This window comes from Canis lupus, chromosome 13 (genome assembly GCF_011100685.1).
Source record: "Canis lupus familiaris isolate Mischka breed German Shepherd chromosome 13, alternate assembly UU_Cfam_GSD_1.0, whole genome shotgun sequence".
Classification (NCBI taxonomy): domain Eukaryota; kingdom Metazoa; phylum Chordata; class Mammalia; order Carnivora; family Canidae; genus Canis; species Canis lupus.
In genome coordinates, this window is record NC_049234.1 from 59331189 (window position 1) to 59355754 (window position 24566).

A 24566-nucleotide genomic window follows, 5' to 3' on the forward strand; every position below is an offset into this window, starting at 1 on the left:
TGCAATCCAGTCCCGTTTTACTTGGGTTGGCTTCTTGCTTAACATATTTTTTCCATTTTTAATCTGTGTGACTAAGTCACTCTGATGCTCCTCTATTATTTGCTACTCTTTTGTTTGGTTACCATTAATACAGTTTCCTGGGTAATAAGAAATTCTCTGTTGACTTAAAAAGCACCAGAAAACTATTTTTGATTCTTTAATATACCATTGCTTGAGGAAGTGCTGGGATCCTTGTCTAAGGAAGGTTAAAAACCCATACCCATTTGTGACCACTTCAGTCTACCTGTGGGTCTCTGGTGGGCCTGATATAGCTTATACAGAGAACACTCTCTACTAGTGAGCCAATGACACTGGAAGAAGAGTCTAGAAGTCATCATGCTGTACATGGCCAGCCATACTCCCCAAAGGCTTTGCTATTTTCAAGAGCCATTACCAAAGATACTTTTACCTCTTTATATGGTCTTGAGAACAGGACTTTGTTTTATTTTTTTTAAAGATTTTATTTATTTATTCACGAGAGACACACAGAGAGAGAGGCAGAGACACAGGCAGAGGGAGAAGAAGGCTCCATGCAGGGAACCTGACGTGGGACTCAATCCCTGGTCCCCAGGATCATGCCCTGGGCAGAAGGCGGCGCTAAACCACTAAGCCACCCAGGCTGCTCAGAACTTAGTTTTATATACAATTGCATACCCAATGTCTAGAATATCCAATGTCTGACACAAGAGGTTCCAGAAATGTTTGTTAGATGAATGAGTATGTGGTTTATGTGTTTATACAGTGCTCTAGGCCAGTGATGTCCATAGAACTTTGATGATGATGGAAATAATGTATATCGGTGCTGCCCAATATGGTAGCCATTAGCCTCATGGGGCTATTTTATATTAGAAATGATATTAGTATGACTGAGGAAATGAACTTTAATTGTATTTAATTTTAATGAATTTAAATCTAAATAGTCCCTTGGCTGGTGACTACCATATCGGATAGTTCAGTTTTTAGTGGATGTGATGCCATCCACTTCCTATTCTCCACTCTGCAGTGCTAGTGGAGGACTGACTGAGCCATTCTGCCTTAGCTGAATATGTAAATCTCTTTCCCGGCAGTATCTATTTATACATTCTGAGAATATTAAATAGAATATACATGGTATGATTATGCAGGATTTAGATATTTGACAAATCTCTAGAGAGAAATTTATATAGATTCCTCTATATCCATACACATCAATTGAGATCTACCTATAGATAGATTTCTATCTCAATAGATCTGTATAAACAACCTCCCAAACAGGTTCAGTTTCCAAATGATCTTAATTTGGCTAGGATTGTTTAGATATAAGTGTGATCGTGATGGACGATCTTTTAGAACTCTCAACACATCAACATTATAAAAAAAGGGGCGGGGGAGAAGAAAGATATTCTCAGACATTCCATGTAAGGAAATTGTGGTTGTAAGGTTTTTAATAATGATTTTTTCCTCTGTTGATACAATGGCAGTGGTTCTTAGGGGGTGATTTTGCCCCCCTGGTAGACATTTGACAATATCTGGATACGTTTATGGTTGTTACAACTTGGTGGGGATTACTACTGGCACAGTGTATAGCCGTAAGGAATGTAGCTAAATATTCTATGATTCACAGGATAGCTGCCACATTCCCTCACAATAAAGAATTATCTTTGACTAATGTCAGTAGGGCAAAAGTTGAAAAAGTATAATGCAATATAGTCATGATTCAAAGAAAATTAGTTTGAGTTTATTATTATAAATATATTTTAATGTATACAATATAATATTATGTATGTGGGACAAGAGAGACTCTCAGCTGATATAAAACTCAGAAGAAAATCTTAGCGCAGCAGTTATTTCATTAGCCAAATTAATCATGATGGAGAGGGGGGAGCAAGGATTTAGAAGCACAGAAGAGGTTTGAGTTTTGTTCCATACTAGTCCATAGTCATATACAGTGTCACAAAATATACACTTAAATACATATGAAAATGACTGTTTTATCATACAAGTTAAATCTCTCCAGAGACTTTCTAAATTATTTGAATATTCTCTAAAAATACCATACGTCAAAGAATGCCAGCACTTTCTTAATAGGAAATTTAAATATTAGACAATAAGGTCTTTTTCAAAATCTTGTATCAAATTGTTTGTGGATGTCTAATTTTATACTGGCTTCTCAAGTTATTTACAAATATGTAATTTATACTGATTTCTAATTCTGTGGGTTCCTTACATGTTCTGAAGTTGTTTGAAAATAAAACCATTTAGAAAATAAAATGCATTAAGATATAATAAAACAGAAGTGGAAAGTAAATTTACATTAGGTTTGGAACTTCTCTCATTTTTAGAGATGGAAAGTAGCTCCTTCTCGAGGAGTCCTTTTTCTCTTCTTATTTCCACCTAACAATAAGGACAAGAAATTTTGTTTTTTTTTTCCCCTAAATATCAAAAAAGCATTTTGGGGTAGCGTCGAACAGAACCCTGTGCTAGGCATTGTTTCCAGTTTTGCTGTCTGGTCTACAGATGTATTCATTGTTTCAAGGTATATATTAGGTAGTAGTTTAAAGAGTTTAAAATCTGTACTATTGGGTGTAAATGTAAAAGTCAATGTTCTTCATGTTTCAAAGAGAGGTACGTGTGCATCTGAGGACTAAAGGGAAGGACTCATAGTAGTGCCATCTTGTAAGTCCCAGGTTCCCATCTAGTGCCCCACCACATTTGTGTTAGCATTTGCCAAAACGAATTACCTTGATTTGTCTAGTACCATGAGCCTACAGATTCTTAATGAGGATTATTTAGTGGAGAAGTTAAAAACTGTGGAGTCAGGGAAGGGTAACATGCCCCGTCAGGGAGAAAAATAGAGAATGTTTAGCCAGTGGGTATTTGTCTGATTAAATGGGATTATTCTAAAAAAAGAAGTATGTAGTAGGAACAGGAAGATGAGCAAGGAGATAATGAGAGACACTTAGCAGCAGTGGGCAGATATTTGTGGAGTTGACAGTATCTTGTACGCTCATGGTTAGCAAAACACTTCAAATGATGTAAAAGAATGTCTGCTTTTCTCATGTTTAAGAGGCGTGTTGTCAGATTACGCTTATTTGCATCTTGAACTCAATGACAGTATACATGGCAACACATACTAAACACAATTTCCTAGAGACCTCATTTACACTGCGGATGTAGAGGTGATTGTTGCATTAGATGTTGGTTTTAGATTTAATCCAGTCCCGATAACGAGTTACTCTGGTGTAAAGTCCAGGCTTGTTCTTTTTTCCACAGTCTATTCCCCAGCTTACTATTCCAATAAGATACCAGATGCTTCTATCACGAGCTATAACAAGAGGTCCTCCAGAATCACCCTAGAGAAGAAGAAATGTACACAATGTAATAAATTAAGAGGAGTAAAAAATGCAAATTAATGAGCCTGTGAATATCTACTAAATTAATATTTTAAATTGAATGTATAAAATGAATTCTATTTTTACTTGCCATCAATATTAATGTAACAATAGAGTATATCACTTACAATTCTTTTTTTATCTTACTACTTTTGCTTATCTGTGTTGATGTCTTCATTTGGAGGGTAGTGTGAATAAAGTTAAGTTTTCTCTTTGTGTAGATTTTAGTTTTGCTCTTTCTAAACAGGAAGCACAAACTGAACCTAAGTCCAGGCATACAATTCTTACATAAATGACTTCAAGGCTCAACTATATGTCACCTCCTGTCCTGTTAGCTAGATATAATCACTTGCTTTAAATTTGAACTGCACGCTATTCCATTCACACTAGTCGATAGGAAACTGTCCTGGATGTTATACTGTTGTTCAGCAATAGGTTTGAAAGGAGAAAGATAAATGCAAAAGGCACCCCAGGCAAAGTGCATTATTTATTACAGACAGGCTTTTGTTTCCAAATGAAGACTTAATCCCTAGCCCTAGAGAACTGGTTTGAAGTGTGTGAATCTTGAGGACTTCCCTGATATCTTTAACCTAAGGTTTAGATTAATAATTTTTGAAATTATTTTTTAGCAATGAACCTATTCATTCGAATGAAGCATTATATGGAAGCCCCTTATAGACTTATTTTATATTTAAAAAAATGATCCTGTTTTTTATTTTTTTTTAAATGATCCTGTTTGAAGCAGGCCAGGGGTCCTAGAGTCTTGTGCCTTTAGTTCTCTTCCCTTCCCTTTCCATGCTTCTTAGTACACTTTATTTTTTTTTTAATTTTTATTTATTTATGATAGTCACAGAGAGAGAGAGAGAGGCAGAGACACAGACAGAGGGAGAAGCAGGCTCCATGCACCGGGAGCCCGATGTGGGATTCGATCCCGGGTCTCCAGGATCGCGCCCTGGGCCAAAGGCAGGCGCCAAACCACTGCGCCACCCAGGGATCCCCTTAGTACACTTTAGAGCTCAGGGGACAGAGTATGAAAACTCTGGTCTACTAAACACAATGCTCTTCAGCTCCTTTCCTGTAGGATGACATCTCATTTAGGTCCTCAGTATTTTACTTTGCTACTGATGAAGGAAGCAAGGAAGCACAGACCAATGGAAGAGAACATCTGCTCTTGTGTAAATTTATATTCCTGCTCAGATGTAATGTGATCCAGTTGTATCATGGACCACCCTGTTGTTTCTGCTTTTCCTCAGGAAGTAAAGTGAGTGGAAGGAGATCTGATATTCTAGAATATGTAGCCAAATCCTAGGTTTTTTGTTCTTTTTGTTACTTGTGTGCTACATTGCTAGAATGTAAATCCATTGTGAATTCAACATAGGTTTTTTTTTTTTATGTTTATGTTTCCTTCAGTAATTGCCACATTACCTTGCAACTTACAAAAAAATGAAAAAAAAAACCCTGAATGAATAAGTGAATGAATGTTTATTATATCGCATTACAGACAGCCAATGGCAGATCAATAGTGCCTCCTATACATTTAGGAAACACAGGTGTACGTATCAAATTGTCAAACATTTCCTAATCTTTTAAGAACTGCTAAACGGTTGGACCCCAAGTCAAAATCTTTAGTATTTTAGTTACTTATTTTTAGTCTTTTAAGTGCCCTGACTTTAAAACTGATATTCTCCTTAAATGCTGAATACTTAAAATTAATGTTTTGTATGGTTTGGGAAAATGCTATTTATTTAGTTAATTTTAAGATATAATTTGTGAAGTGACACTTTAATATGAGTGAGTGTAGATAAATATATTTTTCCCTAATAGTGTAATTCTATCTGAATGTACACTGCTAAAGCCCAAAGGATTAAGCACTGGTAAGATGATGGTGGTCTATTGGCCATGGAGATATCTGCAGACCCCATTCCATAGTGCCTTACATGTAGTGGGGATTAGATACCCAATTGTTATCACTGTGACTTGAAGCAATGATTGTGTGCCTTTCTGGCTTGGTTTATACTATCTGCTTCTAGGATTTTTTTTCCCTCTAATCAAAGCCCTAATTTGCAACTGAACTGATGGTCATTTTTTCCATATGGTTCTGAACAATAATAGGATGTTAAATGAGGAGCATTTCTTATAGGTCTCCCATTCCCTCTCTTTACATTCTCCTATCTCCTCCACAACTTAATTATATGGAGTCATATGAAGTGACATTGGCCTATGGTCAGTAACGCCACCTCTATTCAACAAATGCACTTTTGTGGATTTGCGTCTATTCTTACCTCACAGGCATCTCGTTTTCCTGTTAAAAATCCAGCACATATCATTCCTGATGATACGGCACCACCATATACATGAACTTGATTACATATATCGTTACTTATGATCTCTACTTCGACTTGTCGCAGAGCATTGGGAAAGGGACCTAAAGAAGAAAAAAGTAGATGAAGAATTTTCATGTTATTGCTTATGATAATTGTTGTATCTTACAAATGATGGATCAGTGATAAGGCATATGTCTTGAAGTTGTAGGACTCTGAGCTTAATGACAATGCTAAGGTTAAAGTTATATTTCTTGTATGCCTTCTATGTGCTAGGTACCATTTTGGCACATTTACTTCCACTGTCTTACTTAATCCTTGCAATAACCAACAAAGTTAGATACGAATATCCTCTTTTTCAGATGAGAAAAACAAAATTTACCCAGTTATGACTCATTGATCACATAGCTAAATGGGAGATGACATTAAATTTAAGCTCAGGGCATTTCTCACCACCTGGAATAATCTGTGATAGTTCACCTTACCTTACCTGCAAATCTACCACATTACTCTAAAAAGAACACAACTATACTGGGAATTGAGAATCCTTTAGGAAGAGCAGTATAGAGCAAGGTTGTATCGTAGAAAGTCATTGTAATGCTGAATAAATGGAATACGCTTGCTTCATCAGAAGAACCATGTCTACTTTGATCTCAAATGCCTATCCAGAACTAATTCCAGGGTAAGTAATAAATACCAAGATAAGGAACAGATCATGTTTTATTAATGACCCACACATTTATTGACTTGTTATATATGAAAAATACTTTTCATTGCGTATTTATGTTTTTATCATTCTGTTCTCCTCATTACCTCTTAACAGCTTTTATTTTAAAGACTGTATTAGTTCTTCATATGGAGATGGGTATTCTGTTTACAACAGGTTCAAAGACAATTGAGAAGAGGAAGAAAGGCTGTTAATAAAACATGATCTGTTTCTTAGGTAAACAATTTACATATAGTTTCATCTGCCTCTGAATTTCTGATTCTTGTTCCAGACTCTTACTAAAATGTAGTCTTATTTATGTACTTGATCTACCAAGTCTTTGCCATTTCATTTTTATAGGAATCTGCTTCCCTTCAATAGGTACTGTCGAATCCCAAAGGATTTGATTCCCGTTTGTACTCATTACCATTCCCTATAGAACAAAGCAGACTCCCAGAGACAAGGAAAAGAATTCTCAGATTATGACAGTATAACAACCTGCACCCAATGTCAGAATTTTGAAGTACATACTGTTTCAGAAAGAAAGCAACAGAAAAGAAAGGATGTGAAGAAACATGCTTTAATAATTTTTGAAAAGAGAGTTATAACTAGTTTCCAAAATAGCCCATAAAGAAGACATTAAACATAGATACTGTGTAACAGCTATAGCCAGAGTTTTCATAAGTCACCATATCTGGGTTTTTCTGTTTGTTGTTTTGTGATACTTTTCATAGGACATCTTGATTTCATCTCTTATTTTCAATACTGTGATTTTGAATCTTACTTTATGTCTCCATTCAAATGGAAGATGGGTTTGCATTTTTTGCTTAGGCTTTTTTTTTTTTTTTTTTTTAATTGAGATACTCACCATTAGCTTTTAATGCTCCCCATCCAGTGACAAACACTGGACTCTGAGACAAGACTTCAAAAGTAGCATCTGGGAGGCAGACTCTGCCCACATCACTGGAAAATAGGACTGGGGTGGAGAGCTTCACCACAGCGATGTCATCGTCATGATTATGGGCAGCATAGTTTTCGTGAATGATAATTGATTGTATCTTTCTTCTCATCAATGGAGGGCTGAGAGTTGTTCCAAAACTAGCCGTCCAGAGTTTGGGGTTTTTGTAACTGATCACAGATGAAAAGGATTAGGGTTGATTCATTGCTGATTCAAAGTTGCCCAGGACTCTGAATCAGCATGGGACATAGGGGCAGTAGAAGGACAAATTGTTTAAGGTGATAGTTGATGGGTCTTCCCACTTTATTTGAGGCTTCTCCCCCCAGGACTGCTTTGCTTTATTTAGCAGATACAAATACCCCCATTCTAAGGTAGCTTCAATTACTCCTCTTGAGGAAGAGTTTGTATTTTCTAAAGGAAACAATATTATTGTTATTTTGATTATAAAAGTAATACAGATTAGTTGAAGATAAATAAATAAAATTAGACATAGGTATCCACATATGTACATGCCCACACACATATATACCCTCATACGCATGCAGTAATATAAACATCTGTATAGCTATGGAGGGAGAAAGAGAGAGGGAATGAAGGGAAAAGGAGAGGGAGAGGTGTTACATTGGAGCCATACATTATATATTGTTTTCTCATCCTTTCTTTTTAGTTAACATTTTACCTAGAATATTTCCCATATTATATGAATTTCACTAGAGCTATTATCTCTTTATTATCTCCACATATGCCTTATGTTAAATCTTCAAAAAAGATATAATAATAACAGTGCAGCACTAAATATATTCATATGGGATAATCTGATGTAAGTTTGTGGGTCAGGATACTATATTAGAAGAGTTTTTTTTTTTTAATCTACAATATATCTTAGGAAAACTGGTGACTGTGTTTAACTTTTGACAGTGTTGACTTGTTCTTAAAGTTAGGATTGCTGGAGAATATATTTTCAGTTGGAGCTGAAGATTCTCTAACTTTTCTGCTACTCTTTAGTATCTGTCATTTGTCCCTAAGCCTGCTTCACAGTCATGAGTTCCAGTGGGAGGCCTAGATGCTCATAAAAGAATGAAAAAAGTAGAGGTACCTGGCTAGCTAAAAATTGGTTAAGCATCTGCCTTTGCCTCAGATCATGATCTCAGGGTCCAGGGGTTCCTGAGATTGAGACCCTCATCCATCCCCTTGTTGAGTGGGGTGTCTGCCCCTCCCCCTGCTTATGCTCGCGCTCTCTCTCATCTCTCTTTCTCAAATAAATTAAAAATCTTTAAAAACAAAAAACGAATGAAAAGGGGATGACAGTTATAGGAAATGGAGGTGAGAAAAGGAAGTGAAATTGGTGATCCTGTTGATACAGACTGAGGACTTACATATCAAAGCAATGAGCAGCAGTCAGGAGCCACTCCTCACTGATCAAAGAAGCTCCACAGAAATGAATGCCATCTATTTGCAGGCTGGCTTGCCATGGCCAATCAGCTTTTTTTGCAGGATAACCCTCAGCAATTCTTTCCATGGAAGGAAACTCCTTCCCTCTTCCACAACCTGTCAGAAGGAAATAAGATAGTTATTTATATATTTTATTTTATTCATTTATTTTAGTTGACACACAATGTTACATTAGTTTTAGGTGTACAACATAGAGATTCAACCTCTCTATACATTATGCTACGCTTGCAACAAGTGTAGCTATAGGATGGTTATTTTTAAACAGAGTTATAAACATGTGTAGGCATTTTTGACACAGAGTTAAAGATGGAAACATTTGTAGGTTTGCCTTGCCTTTAAAAAATTAATCAAAATTATATAATAGAATGATTATTCAAATTGAAAAATGATTAATTTTTTAAAATAAACTATGTAATATTCTCCTTGGTACATTTAAAGCCGCTTCAGCTTAAGATTTGTTTTTTCATATATTTTAGGTTATTTTATTATTTACGGCAATTTATTCCAGGACAATTTTGAGTGTCAAATGTACACTATTAATTGCAGAAAAATATCATTTGCACACTTAAAATACTTGTCTAATATTATAACCATTATCCTACTATACTTTGTCAAAATTCACATAATTAAAATTAGTGGGTGTCATTTAATTTTTTTTAAAGATTTATTTTTATTTATTTATGATAGAGAGAGAGAGAGGAGAGGGAGAAGCAGGCTCCACGCAGGGATCCCCGGTGTCATTTAATTCTAAGCAGAATTTTCTACTTTAACAAAGTGAACCAAATAAAAATAAATATGATAAGATGATAAGGGAGATGGCCTGGGTAGCTCAGTGGTTGAGCGTCTGCCTTTGGCTTAGGGCGTGATCCTGGAGTCCCCAGGTCAAGTCCCACATCAGGCCACCTGCATGGAGGTTGCTTCTCCCTCTGCCTATGTCTCTGCCTCTCTCTCTCTCAGTGTCTCTCAAGAATAAATAATTAAAATCTTAAATAAAATCTTAATAAAATAAAATAATGATAAGGAATTGTTAAAAGAAGTAATCAATGAAACTTACTATCAGGAATAACAAGTTATTTCTAAGGAGCCCATGTACATATTCCCAATTATTAATAGTATTTTTTTCCTTATAGAAAATTAGGTCATGTATCTATTCAGAAATATATATTTTTGCAAAATAGTAAACATGGAACTAGAGAAACTCTAGCATTATTTTGAGTTTTAGCATTTGATCTACAAACATTACACTGATATTCTCGAACTTACAGCTGTTCAGAATGTGCTCTGCTTGTGCTTCATTCATATCTGGAAAAAAACAAGAGGACTGCTCAGCAGTGGAACAATTATAATTTGAAAATATTATGCCTGCATACATGAATGTTTCTGGTTGGAATGAAATGAATTATTCAGGAATTTCTTAATTTAAAGGCAATATAATAAAATCTTACAAAAAGGAGAGGCCTGGATATAAATTAAAGCCTCCTTCTAACTATCTGTGGACTCTAGGAAAATCCTGGTTTATTATTTTAAAATCATTGGCATAGAGAAAGATATTACTTGTCATAAAAGAGGACTACATCTAATTAATTTATCCATGACATTTTATTAAAATGCAAGTTAAGCAGAGGAGTCTAGGACTACTTTCATGTATGTATTATTTTATGGTGGACACTATTTCCTTCTGTCCTCATTCATATATTAGTAATATGATAAAGATACCCAAAGCATCTTAGATGCTTGACATCTCCATGGAGGCTCCCAGTGAAATAAAGATCCACCAATGTACTAACAAATCTTCAAAACATGTTAGTCATTTTATCATGAACTAAAATAGAAGAAAATATGATCAGTGACTATTCCCCAAAATTATATGAATTGTTTCTTATGCCAGATACTATAATGAGCAACCCAGATCCACATTTTTGTTAAGATAAAAACCAGTATAGAGTTTTGGTAAGCCTGCAAATTAATGAATCTATCAGTCAGACTCTATAGAGGAACATTGTGTTCATCATCAGGGAACTATGCTTATGTTTATTATTATATTTATTAGAATAAATCTCTTAGAATTAGGTTTTTCCAATAATAACAATTCTCTAGTGGCTTCCCTGATATTTGTAATGAATCCACCTGGACTTTCTGTTTCTTGACTGTGCCAAGGAGCTCTTATAGTCTTTATTCCAGTTGTCCCTTCTGGGAGAAATACTCTCCCTTGACCTTTCTCTTGGTTGGTTCCTTGTTAACATTAAGATCTTAGCTTAAAAATCCTCTCCTCAGAGAGGCTTTCCATGACAACTCAAAGTAGCCTTCCACTCTCTATTCTCTGTATGTAAATTCATATTATTCGATATTACTTTGTTTATTTACTTATTTAGTAGACCATTATCTTTTTATTCCAGTTGAAATGTTCTATAATTTCACTGGCACAACTAGGTTCTCAAAATATTTGCTTAATGAATAATGAACAGTAGTGATAATTGATAATTTACTAAGTCCTATATACCAGGGACTGTACCAAATATTGCTATATCCTCACAATAATATTATGAAGCAAGGTTGTTAAGGACATGATTTAAATATTTCTTAAGGTAAAATCTTATCATACAATCCTTTCACTGTAAGGTCAATTAAAGTCTAATGTCACATTCTGTAGGTTATGGATCAGTGAGAGGGGTGGAGTTATGGTTACTTCACAGGTAACTTTAGCCTAGTCTCATTTCTATCTGTAGAAACTGATGATGAACTTCCATGGTGATGCTATATCCCATATTTGTTTGAGTGTGTCTGGTGATTCTTCCAAGTGTGATCCATAGGTAATACTGTTCTAGATGCATAGGAGAGAAGCTAATTGCTTACATATAGTGAATGCCCCGGGCTTCTGATAAATGATGGGAGATAATAAATTATAAGGACTTGAGCTATGAGCAATGGTAGTATTAATAAAGGACAATATGGTGAGTTTCCTAGTTTTCTTTTCATCTCACACATACTCTGAACTGGGGACAAAGAAAGTCCTGCAATCTAAAACCATCAATAGGCATAAACAAGAAATCCTGAGAAAAGTCTGTTCTGTCTCTCCAAATACTGGGAACAAAGCAAAACAAAGGCCTAGTGAGGAGCCGAAACCTTCTGCTTCACAACACAGGGCTGGCTATCCATTTTGCCAGTAACAGTGACAGCAAGAAAATCTTGGTCATCCCAAACCCCACTTCCCAACCAGGGCACCAGCTTGTACACTGACACCTAGAGGGACAACATCAAACTTTATATACCTAGTGACATTAATAGGTTCAGGCCCACTACACCCCTCCACAGAGGAAGGCCCAGGAATACAAAGCAGCCTAGAAAAGCCTATTCTACTCTCACATGGGAGATAAGAGGAAGCAGAAGTTGAAAGGAAACTCCAGAAGACTAGAATAGTGGTGCAAGGACCTTGAAAACTAACTTTTTATTGAAACATTGAGAGTTGGTGAGAATCTATGCTCCAAACCTAAATAATTAAACTACCTGCTAGAATAAAAGAATTAAACATGATCAAGAGTCTCCTAATATGATAACCAAATGTGTAGAATACAACAAAAATTATTTACCATACCAAACCCCAGGAAAACCAGAATCTATATGAGAAAAGACAATCAACTGATGCCAATACTGAGATGAATACAATGTTGGAAGTATCTGATGTGGATTTTAAAGCAGATGCTAGAAAAATAATTTAGCAATCAATTTCAAATTCTCTTGAAACAAGTGAAAAAATAGAAAATCTAAGCAAAGATATAGAAGTTATAGAAATCAAATGGAAGGGCGCCTCAGGCTGTTAAGCATCCAACACTTAATCTCAACTCAGGTCTTGATCTTAGGGTTATGAGTTCAAATCCCATGTTGGGCTCCATGCTGGGTGTGGAGCCTACTTTACAAAAAGGAAAAATATAGGACTGAAAAATATAATAATAAGAGTAATAAAACAAATGCTGCTAAGTGGTCTTAACAATAGAGTGGAGATGGGGATAGAATCAGTAAACTTGGATGAAATTAAATAGTATTTATTCAGAAGAACAGAGAGAAAAGAGACTGAAAAAAATGAGAAAATCTGAGATTTGTATGATAATAACAAAAGACTTAACATTGTATATCATCAGAATTCCAGAAGGAGAAGAAAAAGAGTGTGAGACTGAAAAAGTATTCAAGGAAATAATGGTTGGAAACTCCCCAAATTTGGATAAAGACAGAGGTCTATGGATTCAAGAAGCTGAGAAAATCTCAAATAAGAAAAACTCAAATCTACCCCAAGACCTATTGTAATTGTTACTAAAAACTAAAGACAATGAAAAAAACCTTAAAAACAGAAAAAGTGATACATTACCTATAAAGTAACACCAATTCAAATAACAGCAGAGTTCTCATCTGAAACCGTGGAGGACAAAAGGAAGTGGCATAGCATTTTTCAAGTTCTGAAAGAAAAAACTATCAACCATGAATCCTATATCCATTGAAACTATATTTAGAAATAAATGCATTCTAGGATGAAGAGAAATGAAAAGAATTAGTTTCTAACAGAGCTACTCTTGGATAATGGCTAGAGGAAGCTCTCCAAACAAAAAGCAAATGATAATAGGAGAAGGCTAGTACCTTCAGAAAGGAAAGAGACAGAATGTGTAAGAACAGAAATAAGCATAATAGACTATTTTTCACCTTATAGGTTTCTTTAAATATATTTTATGGTTGAAACAAAAGATGCAGTGCCATCTGATGTGAATATATAGAGAGGAAATACTAAAGAAAAATGTTTCTAAAAAAGGGGGGGGGGGGTGGCAAAGAGACCAAAATGGAAGTGATACAATGTTGACACCAGTAATCTATGATGTTATGTATGTTAATATCTAGAACAGCCACTAGGGGAGCTATACCTCGTGATAAACTCAAAAGCATTACAAATAAATAAAAATGGAACCCTAAAACAAATGTTCCTGCTACCGACAGGGAGGGAGGAAAAAAGAAACAGAGGAACAAGACACAGCACAAAAGAAATCAAATAATAAAATGACTTAAGCTCTAACATCTCAATATTTAATATGTGAATGGTTTAAGTACCTCAATTAAAAGACAGAATAGCAGAGTATAATTAAGAAAACATGATTCAGCTATTTGTTTTTTACACTGAAATTTCCAAATTGAAAGTAAAAGGATGCAAAAAAATAGATCATACAAATATGAATCCAGAAAAAAAAAAAAGCAGTGGTGGCTCTATTAATATCAAATAAAGTGCTCTTTGGAGAAAATAAATTACTGGGGACATAGAAGGACATTACTTGATAATAAAAGGATCAATCTACTATGAATATTTAATCATTTTAAATGCATGTTTACAAATAGCAGAGCTTCAAAATACATCAAGCAATAACTAAGCGAGCTGAAAGAAGGAATAGACAAATTCACAATTATAATTGGGGACTTAGAATCAACAAATTGATAGCATTACTAGACATAAAATCAGCAAGGATATATAATTAACGCTACCAACAAGACCTAATTGACGTTTATAAACCACTCCACCCAACAATAACATAAAGCACATTCTTTATAAACACCTATGGAACATTCATTAAAAATGACCATATCTTGTGTCATATTTAAAAGAATTGAACTCAGAATATGTTTTCTGTTCATAGTGGGGTCAAATTAGAAATCAATAAAGAAAGGTAAGGAGGAGCTGCCCCCGGGCCCAGCGGTTTAGCTCCACCTTCAGCCCAGGGCGTGATCCTGGAGACCCAGGATCGAGCCCCACGTCAGGCTCCATACCTGGAGCCTGCTTCTCCTTCTGCTTGTGTCTCTGCCTCTCTCTCTCTCTCTCTCTCATGAATAAATAAAAATAAAATCTTTAAAAAGAAAAGAAAGGTAAGGAGAAAAATCTCCGAACACTTGGGAATTAAACAACAGACTACTAAATAATACATGGGCCCAAAAAGAAGTACCAAAGAAGTAAAAAATTACATAGAATTGAATCAATACAAGTGTACAAACATAGCAAATATCATGAGATGCAGGTAAAGTATTACAGAGAGGAAAATTATAGCACTAAATGTTTATCTTAGAAAAGAAAAGATATTCTTGAGTTCCTAACTAAAAAAAAAAAAAAAAAAAAAAAAAAAAAAAAAGAAAGAAAGAGAAAAAGAAAACTAGAAAAAGAAGAGCAAAGTGAGCCTAAAGCAAGGAAGAGGAAGGAAATAGTAAAGAAAAAAATCAATAAAGATCAAAATTTCAATCAAAATTAGAAACAGAAAGATAATATAGAACAATCAATGAGACAAAAAACATTCATTGTAAGAAAAAGTCAATAGAATTGATAAACTTTTGGAAGATTGACAAAGATAAAAAGATAAACTTCTAGAAGATTGACAAAGACACAAATCACCAATGTCAGCAATTAAATGAGGGGATATCACAAAAGAACCTGCATAAAGAAGAGATGATATATATACAATGGAATATTGCTCAACCATCAGAAAGAATTAAATCTTGCCATTTGCAATGACAAGGATGGAACTAGAGGGTATTATGCTAAGCAAAATGAGTCAGAGAAAGACAAATACCAAAATACCATATGATTTCACTCATATGTGGAATTTAACAAACAAAATGGATGAACATAGGGGAAAGGAAGGAAAAATAAAATAAGATGAAAGTTGAGAGGGAGGCAAACCATAAAGGACATTGAACTCTAGGAAACAAATTGAGAATTGCTGAAGGGGAGGAGGGATAATTGGGTGATGGGCATTAAGGAAGGCACTTGATGTAATGAGCACTTGGTGTTATATGCAACTGATGAATCACTCAATTCTACCTCTGAAACTAAAACAAACAACAACAAAAAAAAACCCCAAAAACCCAAAAAACAAAACAAAAGTTATAGGATTACCATACTGTCCTGTGAGTATATGCATACGATGATTTAAAATAAGTGTTCACACGAAAACTTTTTAAAAAGTAAGAAATACTTTGAACAACTTTACATTCATAAATTTGACAATTTAAAGAGGACAAATCCCTTAAAAACCATAAACTACCAAAACTCAACAAAGATGATATAGATAACTTGAACATTCCTACTATTAAAGAAATTGAATAAAAGATTAAAAAAAAAATCCTTAGGCCTAAATGGATTCACTGGAGACTTTGGCAAAACATTCAAAGAATTAACAGTACTTTTATACAATCTCTTCTAGGAATTATAAGAAAGCATTTCCTAGTTCATTTGATGTGGCCAGCATTTTCCTGCTATTGAAACTAGATTAACAAAGAAACAGACTAATATCTATCATGAATTTAGATGCAAAATTCTCAACAAAATTTTAACCAATTGAATCCAACAATATATATAAAGAATAATACAGTGATGAAATGGGTTTATTTCAGGTATGGAAGGTTCAATGTTTGTAAATCAATTAGTATAATCTACCATGTCAATAGGCTATAGGAAAAAATTATATGATTATGTCAATTGATACAGAAATACATTCAGCAAAATTTGGCACCTATCACACCACCACACAGACCTATTACACTCACAAAAAAAAAAAAAAAAAAAAAAGTAAAGGAAAGGGCAGCCCCTGTGGCGCAGCGGTTTGGCACCGCCTGCAGCCTGGGGTGTGATCCTGGAGACCCGGGATCGAGTCCCACGTCGGGCTTCCTGTATGGAGCCTGCTTCTCCCTCTGCCTGTGTCTCTGCCTCTCTCTGTCTCTATGAATAAATAAAATCTTAAAAAAAAAGAAGGAAAGGAAAATAACAAGTATTGATGAGAATTGGGAGACATTAGAACCCTTTTACACTGCTAATGAGAATATAAAATGATGTAGCTACTGTGGAAAACAGTCTACTAGTCCTTAACAAGTTAAACATAGTGACCATATCGCCCAGCAATCCCACTCCTGGGTATATATCCAACAGTATTGAAAATTGGTATTCAAATAAATACTATATGCCAATATTTATAGCAGTACTATTCACAATAGCCAAATAATGGAAACAGCACAAATGTCCATCAGCTGATGACAAGGTAAACAAAATGCAATATATCTATAAAGTGAAATATTATTCAGCCTTAAAAGGAATGAAGTATTGATACATCCTAAAACATGAATTCTGAAAGATTATGCTAAGTGAAAGAAACCAGACACAAAAGTCACAGATTACATGGTCCCATTTATATGAAATATACAGAATAGGTAAAACCATAGAGACAGAAGGGAGAATGACTTTTTAATTGATATACGATTTCCTTTGAGGCCATGAAAATATCTTGAAACTAGGTAGAGGTGATGGTTGCACAACATTAGGACCTAAATGCCAGCAAATTGCACACTTTCAAATGGCTAGTGGTTAATTTTATGTTATGTGAATTTTACCTCAAAAAGTACTCAACATACTAAAGATGTCAATTCTCCTCAAACTGACCTATAGTCTAGCGAAATTTCTATAAAAATCTATTAGCTTTTTTGTAGACATAGACAAAATTATTCTAAAATTTTAGAAAGAAACTAGAGTATTTAATATAACTTTGATAAAGAAGAGTAAAGTGGGAGACCCATTCTTCCCCAATGTTAGACTTGCTATATAGCTGCAGTAATCAAGAGAATATGATCCTGGTGGAAGGATAGACACATAAATCAATGGGATAGAATGTAGAACCTAAAAATAGATCCACATAAAAATGCCCAGTTAATTTTTGACAAAGGAGCAAAAGTAAATTCAGTGGAAGGTGGGCAGCCTTTCCAATTAACAGTGTTGGAGCAATTGAATATCTATTAACAATAACAACAATAAAAAGTCTCACAGCTTATGCAAAAATGAGCTTGAAATGGATTTTAGGCTTTAATGTGATATGAAGCCATAAAACTTACAGAAATAAGTATAAAATGTTAAAAAATATAATATGTACAAGTATAAAATTTACAGAAAAGAACATAGGAGATCATTATCAGGGACTCAGGGCTAGAGGAAGAGTTAGATTTATTACCAACAAGATGATCCATAAAAATGAAAGTTCATTTGAGTGCATCTCATCAAATTTAAAACTTTTCCTATCTGAAAGACTCTCTTTATGGGTTGAAAAGGCGAACTTCAGACTAGTGGGAATTACTGCAAACTGCACATCTGACAAAGGCTTCATACATAGAACATATAAAGAGTTCTCCGTATTCAGCATTTAAGAAGAAAAAAATCAACTCAATTAGAAAACACGGACACATATATTTTGCCATAGAGGATGTATAGATGGCAAACACATAAAAGGATGTTTGATGTTATTAGCAATTGGAGAAAATAAAATTAAAGCCATAATGAGATAACACTATACAGCTATCAGAAAAGCCACATGAAAAATAGTGATAACACCAATTGTTGGCAAAGGTGGAGAGAAACTAAATCACTCATACATTGCTGATGGGAATGCAAAATGTACAGCCACTCTGGAAAGTAGTTTGGTAGTTCCTTTCAAAACCCAAAGTCTAAAGAAAACCCAAAAATGACCCAAAATCGTTTTATCAACCCAGCAATTGTACTCTTAGATATGTCCCAGAGAAATAGAAACTTATTTTCTTATAGGAACATAAAATGAATATGCATAGAAGCTTCACTGTAATAGCCAAAACCTTGAAACTATCAAATGTTCTTCAAGGGATGAGTGGTTAAACAAACAGTGGAATACTATAGACTACTACTCAGCAATGAAAAAGATCAAACTATTGATGCACACATCAACATGGATGAACCTCATGGAAATTATGTTGAGGGGAAAAGGTCAATTTCAAAAGGGTACAAAATGTATGATTTACATGACATTCATGAAATGATATAATTATAGGAATGGAGAATGGATAAGTGGTTGCCAGAGGCTACAGATGAGTAGAGGAGATGGGTGTAGTTATAAAGAGGTAACACAGGGGAATCTTGATATGGTACAATTGAATATATTGATTGTGGTAGTAGTTATGAAAGGTTACATATGTGATAAAATGGCACAGAGCTATACCTACCCATACACATACATGCACACACACAAATGAGCTCATATATAACTGTGAAATCTGAATAAGCTCTATGGATTGCATCTATGCCAATTTCTTGGTTTTGGCACTGTGCTGTAGTTGTATAAGATGTTAACATTACCAAAGGCTGGGGGAAGTATGCAAGTGCATGAGATTTCTCTCTAGATTTCTTTGCAACCTCCTTTGAATCTATAATAATTTCAAAATATTTTTAAAAATCAAGCATCCTATATAAAATAAATGCACAGAAATCAGTTGCATTTCTATACACTAACAATGAGACTGAAGAAAGAAATTAAGGAGTCAATCCCATTTACAATTGCACCAAAAACCATATAGTATCTAGGAATAAATCTAACCAAAGAGGCAAAGGATCTGTATTCAGAAAACCATAGAACACTCATGAAAGAAGAAAGAAGTGGAAAAATATCCCATGATCATGGACTGGAAGAACAAATATTGTTACAATGTTTATGCTACCTAGAACAATCTATACATTCAGTGCAACCCCTATCAAAATACAGTCAACTTTTTTCACAGAGCTGGAATAAATAATCCTAAAATGTGTATGGAGCCACAACAGACCCTAAGTAGCCAAAAGAAATTGAAAAAGAAAACCAAAGCTGGTGGCATCACAATTATGGACTTCAAGCTGTATTACAAAGCTGAAATCATCAGGACAATGTGGTACTGGCACAAAAACAGACACATGGATCAATGGAACAATGGATCCTCAACTGTATGATCAATTCATCTCTGACAAAGCAGAAATGAATATCCAATGAAAAGTCTCTTCAACAAATGGTGTTGGGAAAATTGGACAGCCACATGCAGAATAATGAAACTGGACCATTTTATTCACCATACACAAAAACAGACTCAATATGGATGAAAGACCTAAATATGAGACAAGAATCCATCAAAATTGTGGAGAAGAACACAGGCAGAAACCTCTGTGACCTCAGCTGCAGCAACTTCTTCCTAGATATGTCTCCAAAGGCAAGGGAAACAAAGGCAAAAATGAACTCTTGGGACTTCATCAAGACAAAAAGCTTTTGTGCAGCAAAGGAAACAGGCAACAAAACCAAAAGACACCTGACAGACTGGAAGAAGATATTTGCAAATGTCTTCTCAGATAAAGGGCTAGTATACAAATCTATAAAGAACTCATCAAATCCAATGCCGAAAAACAAATAATCCAGTCAAGAAATGGGCAGAAGTCATGAACAGACATTTCTCCAGACATACAAATGGCCAATACACATATGAAAAAAAATGCTCAACATCACTCATCATCAGGAAAACACAAATCAAAACCACAATGAGATACTACCTCACATAAGTCAGAATGGCTAAAATTAATAGGATAGGAAACAAAATGTTGGTGAGGATGTGGAGAAAGAGGAACCCTCTTACGCTGTTGGTAGGAATGCAGGCTGGTGCAGCCACTTTGGAAAACAGTATGGAGGTTCCTCAGAAAGTTGAAAATAGAACTATCCTGTGACCCAGTAATTGCATTACTAGGTATTTACCCAAAGATATAAATGTAATGATCCGAAGGGGCACCTGCACCCCAATGTTTATAGCAGCAATGTCCACAATAGCCAAACTGTGGAAGGAGCCCAGATGTCCATCAACAGATGAATGGGTAAAGAGCATGTGGTATATATATACAGTGGAATACTACCCAGCCATCAAAAAATGAAATCTTGCCATTTGCGATGACATGAATGGAACTAGAGGGTGTTATGCTAAGCGAAATAAGTCAATCAAAGAAAGACAATTATCATGTGATCTCATTTATATGTGGAATTTAAGAAAAAAATAGAGGATCATAGGGGAAGGGAAGGAAAAAAAAAGACAAAATCAGAGAGGGAGACAAACCATAAAAGACTTTCAATCATAGGAAACAAACTGAGGGTTGCTGGGAGGGAGGAGGGTTGGGGTAACTGGGTGATGGACATTAAGGAAAGCACTTGATATAATGAGCACTGGAGGTTATATAAAACTAACGAATCACTGAACTCTGCCTCTGAAACCAATAATGCACTATATGTTAATTAATTGAATTTAAATTAAAAAAATAAATCAAGCATCCCAGTGGAAAGTCTAAATTATCTTTCTATTCTTTTTTGTAGAATATTATAAAACATTGTCATTTGAAGAACTAATCAGAGTATGCAGTCCAAAAAATGTAAGGGGAAAACAGTAAAGTATTATAGGGGTATACCAAGAAATTATAAAAATAATGTGGTTTTTTTTGGATTGTATGATATTTAGAGTATTAGATTTTTAAAATTTGTGATTTTTTTGTGATTTGTTTCTTATTATTACTAAATATTCACTTTTCTACCTAAACCAAAATTTATTTCAATAGGATGGGATATTGGATCTGATTAAAGAAGATAGTATAGTTTTTTAATTGGAAATAAGACACAAAATGTGTTAAATGAAATACTGAAGATAAATCCTTCTGGTTTACTTCTTATGCTAAATAAAACTTGCCACAAAATATGCTATGTACTAAATTTACAAGGTAGAAGCAGTACTGGCTTAAAACTTTGAGACCAGCAAAACCATTTTTAAATGTTTAAAAAAATTTAAATTAAGCTAGTATAAAGTAAAGGTGATATCACATATTATTTGGCTTTGATCTGAGGTAATTCACAAAGACTTTGAGGCAAAGTTTACACATTTTAAAAACATCATGAAATAAACAAACATAATTGACATAAAAGATTTTTTCAAAAATCTACCGCCTACACCCTCTCCTAGAATGTGAGGAGCATCAGATTATGCCAATCCAAAATATGCCACTTTGGCATATGAATTCTTTTGGGTCAAAGGCAATTAGGAAGCAGATACAAGAAATTCCTCTTGCTCTTCCCCAACTTATCTAAAAGTAGAACATAAATTTACAAAGGTGTTCCTCCTCTTCTCTTTGCCAGGAATGAGAAAGGTTAATCCCTAGAGACCATTTTGGACTTTATCAGCCTGGGAAAGGCACCAGAAGAATCCTCATAGCACTTTACTAACCAGCCTTTATCTCTGCCCTTAGAAGCCTATATAAAACTGCTCTCCTTTGTCCTGTCATTTCTCCACAAATTTATTGTTCTACAAGCCAGATTCTAAGCCATCTCTTTGAGCTACTCATTTTCACTTAGTTATTTCCCATGTTAATAAACTTCTGTTTCTTTTTTTCTTGGTAACATCTTTATTACAGGGATCTTTTTTATAGTCAAGAACTCAGAAAGGTAGAGGGAAAATTCTTTTTCTTTCCTACAGGTAAATTCCATGTATTTTTCTTTATATTTTTTTGTATTTAAATGATGAAAGGAAACAGAAATAGAGACATATTTGGGGATCATAAAATAATTACTTAATTTCATGAAAGGTTGTCATAGAGTAAAATCAAAGACTAAAAGTACAGTTTTATGAAACACTGACAATCTTAGCTAACTTGCTCTTCAACTAATTGTTTTCCTTTTTCTTTCCTTCCTTCCTCCTGCCCTTTCTTCCTTCCTTCTTTCCTTCCCTCCTTCCTTCTTTCCTTTTTTTCAAAAATCTATTCACTTGGACTCAATGGAGAGAATTCTGACTTCTATATAATGAGAAGAAATTTTCACAAAGCTAGACATTTTAGAAAAAAGTCACCTAATTATATCCATGAGCATTTTAAATTCTGCAGTTGTAAAAAGAAGATTTACATAGGCAACAATTTCTCAAACTTGCACTTATTGACTTTGAAAGCTAAACTCAAAGCTTCCCTTTGAGCTTTATTATGATCCTGTATAAATTACTTTTGAAAGATTATCAGAATTGTTTCTTCTGTGTTAGACTTAAGATATTAACCAACTGACTCTTCCAATATTTGTGTTTTGGGGCCATCTGTGTGTTTTAGTTTTTCAGCTACCTTTTTCAAGACATCCTATCAATTATCCAACTTCCTAGAATCAGAATTGCTAAAGATATCTGAAAAAGTCCATATAATAATGCATTATATTAGTGTATTTATACTAGTCCTTTTCAAAGCATTTTTAAGTTTTTCTAAAAGATAAGTTTCACCGTTGCTACTGTTTTCATTTTGCAAAACAGGAACTGAGACAGTTTCAGCAACCTACCCCAGGCTGAACTATTGCTGAGACACAGGTCTCCTGAATTCTAGCCTTGAGGATCTTCCCACCACTACCTGCAGACGCTCCCATAGAATGCACTCCATGCATTTTCTTTTTACTGTATATACTGAAATGATTTCTCTTGCCCTATGAAACCCAAGATATGTTTTTAAAATTTTTTATGTATTCCCATGTAATTCTAAAGCTCTACATGGAAAGAGGAATGATTTCCTCAGTGTTCTGTGGTGTTTGTTAATTTTAAGATTGCTTTTGTTTCCTGCCCACTTTCAAGAGTATGAGTTCATTTACAGAGTTAAAGATAGAACATTTTACAAATACCAAGTTCCTGCCCTGTGCTGAATTCTGTGCTAATCTTGGGATGTGATTGTAACTACAGAAGACATATTTCTTATATTCAAGGAATTATCAGTCTTTTGCAGAAAAAGATGAAATTTTTAAAATATATGCAAATTAATTTCCAAGCATCCTTGGCAAGCACAGAAGACTCAGGATGAATGATGAATCTGAGGAGACGTTCCATGTGAATGAGTAATGTCTTAACAGTAACTTGCTCTGATAGGCTACCAAAGATCCGTTGATGGATGGTTTGCCAGTAGATGCCTGAATGGACCCATCCCTCACTCTGATCCAGCAACACTGTGAAGGACCTAAGTACCCTAACATAACAAAGTGGGGGTCAGGGTGGGCAGATAGATCCAGGAATGATGGAGTTTAAATTTGTAACATTTGGCTTAATGGGAGCTCAAGATTAAATTAATTTTAAAAAAAATCAGAGTTTCACACATACTTACTACATCCTTCAACAAAACGTTTTCTTTAGAAAGTCTTGTCTCTGCTATCTAAAGCACAGTGCATTGGATTCAGAGTCTACTCTGTTCTATCTGCATGATTAACAGAACTGAATGTTGGGCATTACTCACAGAAACTTCAAGTTCTTCAAGCTATTTTTTTTCCTTTTGACTTTCACCAAACCTATAATGCAATTTTCTCTTCTGTTAGCATATTATAATATATCTGCTCTAGCCCTCTGGAACAGTTTTGAGGGAAAATGCACCAAGGGAAACCTTATTGGTAACTGTAATTATTTGTCAGCCTTACAGTCTCTTTTCATAGTTTACACATATTCTTGTACAATACAGTACCTTCAAAGTTAATATATACAAGGCTAGCAATAGCCTTGAAATTATGAGTTTTGTTTAATCTCACACCCCAAACATTTATCACCTAGTTCCTTATGCCTGTGTTGCAAATGACATGGTACCTTTATGCCAGAGACAGGTATCATGAAGGTCTGGCATTTTTCTTCTTCTGTCTCCTCTATGCCCTGGGCCAATCCTATTCTGCATGCTGTAGGAAGGCTTATGATTGTGTCAGAAAAAAAATTACAAGTCTCCTTTCACAGGAGACCAAATCATGTTTGTGCCCCACATATCATGATTTCTGTGTTCATACTACCCTTACATTCCGGATTCTTATTGAAGAGAGTATTGCAACAGAAAGAACCAGGCACTATAGTTACTATATCAGTAGCTGAGTGTAGTT

At 34.7% G+C, this 24566-nt stretch overlaps 1 protein-coding gene across 1 annotated transcript in view; it reads right to left on the reverse strand.

Moving 5' to 3' along the window:
* Window positions 1–1455: 1455 nt before the first annotated feature.
* The window catches only part of LOC611685 (transmembrane protease serine 11G-like), a 48444-nt gene continuing 25333 nt past the window's right edge, over window positions 1456–24566 (reverse strand). Inside the window, exons 6-10 of the mRNA XM_038555117.1 lie at window positions 10111–10149; window positions 8772–8943; window positions 7306–7565; window positions 5693–5835; window positions 1456–3371 (exon numbers count right to left, since the gene is read on the reverse strand). Coding sequence (XP_038411045.1) covers window positions 3210–3371; window positions 5693–5835; window positions 7306–7565; window positions 8772–8943; window positions 10111–10149 — 776 coding nt within the window. The 3' untranslated portion in view covers window positions 1456–3209. The remainder of the gene's footprint in view (window positions 3372–5692; window positions 5836–7305; window positions 7566–8771; window positions 8944–10110; window positions 10150–24566) is intronic.